This window comes from Lottia gigantea (genome assembly GCF_000327385.1).
Source record: "Lottia gigantea unplaced genomic scaffold LOTGIsca_329, whole genome shotgun sequence".
NCBI lineage: Eukaryota > Metazoa > Mollusca > Gastropoda > Lottiidae > Lottia > Lottia gigantea.
Genome location: NW_008709107.1, coordinates 52933 through 59024, shown reverse-complemented (window position 1 = coordinate 59024; position 6092 = coordinate 52933). Strand labels below are relative to the sequence as shown.

At 32.3% G+C, this 6092-nt stretch overlaps 1 protein-coding gene across 1 annotated transcript in view; it reads right to left on the bottom strand.

Annotated features, from left to right (window-relative positions):
* Positions 1-118: 118 nt before the first annotated feature.
* Positions 119-6092, bottom strand: part of LOTGIDRAFT_175649 (hypothetical protein) — a gene marked incomplete at both ends in the record, with an annotated part of 57800 nt that continues 51826 nt past the window's right edge. Inside the window, 9 exons of the mRNA XM_009058148.1 lie at positions 119-305; positions 442-527; positions 766-838; positions 1645-1768; positions 2261-2430; positions 2851-2995; positions 4566-4709; positions 4993-5046; positions 5420-5499. Coding sequence (XP_009056396.1) covers positions 119-305; positions 442-527; positions 766-838; positions 1645-1768; positions 2261-2430; positions 2851-2995; positions 4566-4709; positions 4993-5046; positions 5420-5499 — 1063 coding nt within the window. The remainder of the gene's footprint in view (positions 306-441; positions 528-765; positions 839-1644; positions 1769-2260; positions 2431-2850; positions 2996-4565; positions 4710-4992; positions 5047-5419; positions 5500-6092) is intronic.

Here is a 6092-nt window from a genome sequence, read left to right as displayed (position 1 = left end):
ATTTCAGGCAGTTCACAGTATTGAGATATACAAATCAGCCCTGCTGATGTAAGTATATACTTACTTGAGGTATTGGGATGTAAAACTGACTGTAATCTAGGATGGTGTTAATACTTACTTGAGGTATTAGGATGTAAAACTGACTGTAATCTAGGATGGTGTATATACTTACTTGAGGTATTAGGATGTAAAACTGACTGTAATCTAGGATGGTGTATATACTTACTTGAGGTATTGGGATGTAGAACTGACTGTAATCTAGGATGGTGTATATACTTACTTGAGGTATTAGGATGTAAAACTGACTGTAATCTAGGATGGTGTATATACTTACTTGAGATATTGGGATGTAAAACTGACTGTAATCTAGGATGGTGTATATACTTACTAGAGGTATTGGATGTAAAACTGACTGTAATCTAGGATGGTGTAAATACTTACTTGAGGTATTGGGATGTAGAACTGGCTGTAATCTAGGATGGTGTTAATACTTACTTGAGGTATTGGGATGTAAAACTGACTGTAATCTAGGATGGTATATATACTTACTTGAGGTATTGGGATGTAAAACTGACTGTAATCTAGGATGGTGTAAATACTTACTAGAGGTATTGGGATGTAAAACTGACTGTAATCTAGGATGGTGTAAATACTTACTTGAGGTATTAGGATGTAAAACTGACTGTAATCTAGGATGGTGTTAATACTTACTTGAGGTATTAGGATGTAAAACTGACTGTAATCTAGGATGGTGTTAATACTTACTTGAGGTATTGGGATGTAGAACTGACTGAAGCCGTGGGTCTGAAACTTGACTCTGGTAAAATTTGACTGCAATCTGTAATATGAAATAACACAAGTTGGTAGCGGTATCTTAAATATAGATATTCTACAGTAATTAGTTAATAAAACTACTATTTTATTTGAGCTATAAATAGCCCTCACATTATAGAGATCACTGTCATGAATAAGAATAGAGGTCATATGTTTCAGAATATTTGGAACACATGGTCACTTTCATTATTCGCAACTGGTAATATACTATTTTCATATTTAAACCATCAACCAGATCAGATAACTGGATGTTTCTACCAAATATTGTTCAGAAATTTTAAAATGGCATTCCGCTTTTATAAAACAGGTTCATTATCAAAAACATCGTAAATTATACCTGAAACTATTTCTAAAGTATACTATTTACATCTATGTATTTACTTGATCACACTGAATATGTTTTAAAAGGGTTAATTAAAAACTGAGAGTACTAATTGTTAATTAAGCAGTTTGACCTAGTTTTGGTGTTATAATGGCTCATAACATTAATAGTTAATACGTATTAAATACGTAGGAAACATATTTCTCTATAATTAGGTATTTATTTTACTCAAATCTATACACTAGTTTTCAAAAAGCATAAATATTAATAGTAACTTCTGTAAAAGATGTCATGTTACATTAAACATTAAATATACAAACCAAAAATATCTGAAGGTAAAGTGGAATGGTGCAAATAGAACTAGAAAACCTTTTTATATCTTCTTTTGAAACATGAAGTAGAAAACTTCCATGCGGGTATAAATCTAAGTGTAATATCAAATAATGGAACATGATAATGGTACTGTAAAATTATAATCTATAACTTACAGGAGAATGGTTATCCAGTCTGAAGGGAGGTGGCATGGTGTCAGCGTCTACCAGCACAATTATAAACGTAGGTCCTTGACAAATTATCTCCACTTTCAATAACATACATTTACCATCACCATCCCTACAATAAATAAACCCAGTACTAACAATCTGAACTTCTAGAAATCTAAAACAACATATATAGGCGAAACATGGGTAGCAGCTAATGAACTTTTCACATGAGGAAGTTTATCAATCATAAGTATTTCATAATGAAAAGTGGTATCAGGTGCTTAGAAGAGTAAGCATACCCTGCCTGGCACCACACCCGTCACATATATAATGCAATATAGAAATCTATACCAGATTATCAAAACCAATATTGATTTTCATGGTTTAGTGACCCAAACGTATATCTTATAAACCAACAGTGACGTTGTGACGTCATCCTATTGTTCTACCATGATATATAATGGATAAATAAAAAAAGATAAATTTTGCTGTCCCTTGTAATAGTTCTATCCTTTTATCAAAGTCAGACCAAATTGTGGACAGTCCAAGATTAAAAAGAACCCAAAATTGGGAAGAAATCATCTATATATACACATAATAAAATTTTGGCTTCTGGTCTTACCTCATATTTAAATGGAATGATTTACTTTTATCCACACAGAATCCACCAGACCAATAACAACATGGATGATCCATAATCCGGACACATAATAATTGATCCAGATCCATCCTCGGCCAGTGATACGGTAATTTACATTTCGGTAAAGCTGTTAAAAAGGCACTGTCAATGTTCTAGAATATACAAAATAAAATACAAAATAAAATACAATATAAAAACAGATAATGCTAAAGTTTAGGCATCATTTTAAAAGTGAGACATTTCTATTAGTTGTCTTTAATTAGTCATACAAACGGTGGTTGTGAATTCTAATTACAGTCAGTGTATAAAACTCTAGAGACCCTAAATACATCATCCTTCACTCATAATTTCAGTCGACCTAGCAGTGTTTGACATAAACCAGGAATTGCCCTTGCCAAGAGGTTTGGCCAAGGACCAGCTGGTAAACAGGATACTGGAGATAAACCCAAGAAGTAACTAGGTAAAATATACCTCTATGCTGAGTTTGGTAATATCTTATTTTATTCGTTAAACCTTGACCTAAGTTACCAATGAAATCTTACTATGTTAATAAAATAAAAATCGTGACAAACCTGGGAGGAGATAAGATGTCGTTGTGCTATAGCCAGTTTATAATTTGATTGGTTGTCCACCTCGTATCTAGGAGCGATAGAAATAACTTGTGTATCACGAAACTTTCCTTTTCCTTTTGTCAGCTGATATCCAATATTATACACCCTATATAATATAACAATATTACCCTATATAATATAACAATATTACCCTATATAATATAACAATATTACCCTATATAATATAACAATATTGCCCTATATAACAATATTACCCTATATAATATAACAATATTACCCTATATAATATAACAATATTGCCCTATATAATATAACAATATTACCCTATATAATATAACAATATTACCCTATATAATATATTACCCTATATAACAATATTACCCTATATAATATAACAATATTACCCTATATAATATAACAATATTACCCTATATAACAATATTACCCTATATAACAATATTACCCTATATAACAATATTACCCTATATAATATAACAATATTACCCTATATAATATAACAATATTACTTAATTAGTTTTTTAACATATTATCAATACAAGAACTAATCTTTCCTCATGTACAGTCAGACAGGACTAGTTCATTTCACTGAAACAAATCAAGAGTTCATGTTGTCCCCATTGACTAAATGTAAGACAGGATTATAAAACTGCTGAACTGAAGTTAGGTTCTAGGTAAAATGAATCATAATCAGTGGGGCCACTGCGCTGGCTTCCTCCACCCACTTCTAAACCCCACCCACTTCTAAATCCTACCCACTTCTAAACCCCACCCACTTCTAAACCCCACCCACTTCCAAACCCTACCTACTTCTAAACCCCAACCACTTCTAAACCCCAACCACTTCTAAACCCTACCCACTACTAAACCCCACCCACTTCTAAACCCCACCCACTTCTAAACCCCACCCACTACTAAACCCCACCCACTTCTAAACCCCACCCACTTTTAAATCCCACCCACTTCTAAACCGCTAAAATATCACACTTATTTATTAATCTTAGTTTGTTACTAGAAATAGCAAGTTGGCTAATTGAGAATATTTTCAAATTCAGAAGTTTTAATTTTATATCCATTCAGAAGTTCGTATAAAACATAGATATATAAAAATAAATAGTGAATATTAAAAAAGAGTTTTACTAAATAAAGATTCATGCATTCTACAACATAAAAAAGAAGACTATAGAAATATGGTGATGAGTTTGTGCCACCAGTGCTCTGTAGATTAATTTATAAACCAGGTCTCAAGGCTGTTGAATTATATTTTTTATTATTATTTTATCTCTGAGATTTTAAAACATGAAAACAATCATGACAGGCTTAAATAAACAAATCAACAGCCCTTGTAAGTTACCCAAAATAAAGAAAATATGAAACTAAAAAAGAATTAATATAATTATAAAAGTGTTAATACAGGAATTTCTCCAAGGTTTTAGTGCTCTAATTCTTACAGAAAGTGATATTAAATAAGTTCACCCAAAAACTATCCACTGGGATGTAGTAAGCAAAAAAAGAGATGAGGGGTACCAGAGTGTATCATGTGACCTCTAATCTATTTTTAACCCCAGGGGCTAGTTTTGTGAGTTGGTTACCAATGGGAAAAGAACAAACTAACTGGAAAGTACTTTACCCCAAATGCACAAAATCCATCGTCCAAACGTCCGACACCTAGACGGTCCCACCCTCCCACGACTTACTGAATTGTATTGGGTATTTCTAATAGCAACCTGAGACGCGCCTGAGTCTGGAGATCTACTAACCAATCAGGGCGGTTCATCTGACGTGGTACCACGTGTAGTTGCCGTGTTCCTACTCCATTTTCTAAAGACAGTTTCTGAGACCTGAAATTTAAAGTTGGAAATTATAATTGAAAAATGGAAGCCTGAATAGGGAAACTTAGAATCAGATGTATATGTTTGAATTTTGGAGCAGATCACTGAATATACAAATCTTAGATGTAACAGGTGGTTTATTTAATTTACATGCAATGTTTTAAACTATTTGACTATTTTTAGCTGACCGAGGTACTCATTTGTTTGTAAAATATAAAAATAAGAATATTAAGTATAAATGTTTAGTAACTGACTACATTAAATTTTTTCACGTTTTAAAGATGATACATACCATTGTGGAAGAGAATCATCACCGTGGTGTTTTTTACCCAATCGCACACAGATTCTGAAAAAATATAAAACATCAATTCATCATTTTGCTGGGGCCTTATTCTCGAAAATAAAATCCAGATTCTAAGAAATACAGTAATCTGATTGGATAATAAAACTAAATTTAAAACCAATTTTAGTGATTGACCAATCAGATGACTGGAACACTACAATAATTTTAGGTTAAGTTTTCAAGAATAAGGTCCCTGGCCACGTATTCTAGACACGATCTTAGAGCTAGGATGTCCTAGAATCAATGTTAGAAGATAATAACCTAGGATATCCTAAAATCAATGTTAGAAGATAAGAACCTAGGATATCCTAGAATCAATGTTAGAAGATAAGAACCTAGGATATCCTAGAATCAATGTTAGAAGATAAGGACCTACGATATCCTAGAATCAATGTTAGAAGATAAGAACCTAGGATATCCTAGAAACAATGTTAGAAGATAAGAACCTTGGATATCCTAGAAACAATGTTAAAAGATAAGAATTTATGATATCCTAGAATCAATGTTACAAGATAAGAACATAGGACATCCTAGAATCAATGTTAGAAGATAAGAATCTAGGATATCCTAAAATCAATGTTAGAAGATAAGATCCTAGGACATCCTAGAATCAATGTTAGAAGATAAGAACCTAGGATATCCTAGAATCAATGTTAGAAGATAAGAACCTAGGATATCCTAGAAACAATGTTAGAAGATAAGAACCTAGGATATCCTAGAAACAATGTTAGAAGATAAGAATTTATGATATCCCAGAATCAATGTTAGAAGATAAGAACCTAGGATATCCTAGAATCAATGTTAGAAGATAAGAACCTAGGATATCCTAGAATCAATGTTAGAAGATAAGAACCTAGGATATCCTAGAATCAATGTTAGAAGATAAGAACCTAGGATATCCTAGAATCAATGTTAGAAGATAAGAACCTAGGATATCCTAGAATCAATGTTAGAAGATAAGAACCTAGGATATCCTAGAAACAATGTTAGAAGATAAGAACCTAGGATGTCCTAGAATCAATGTTAGAAGATAAGAAACTAGGATATCC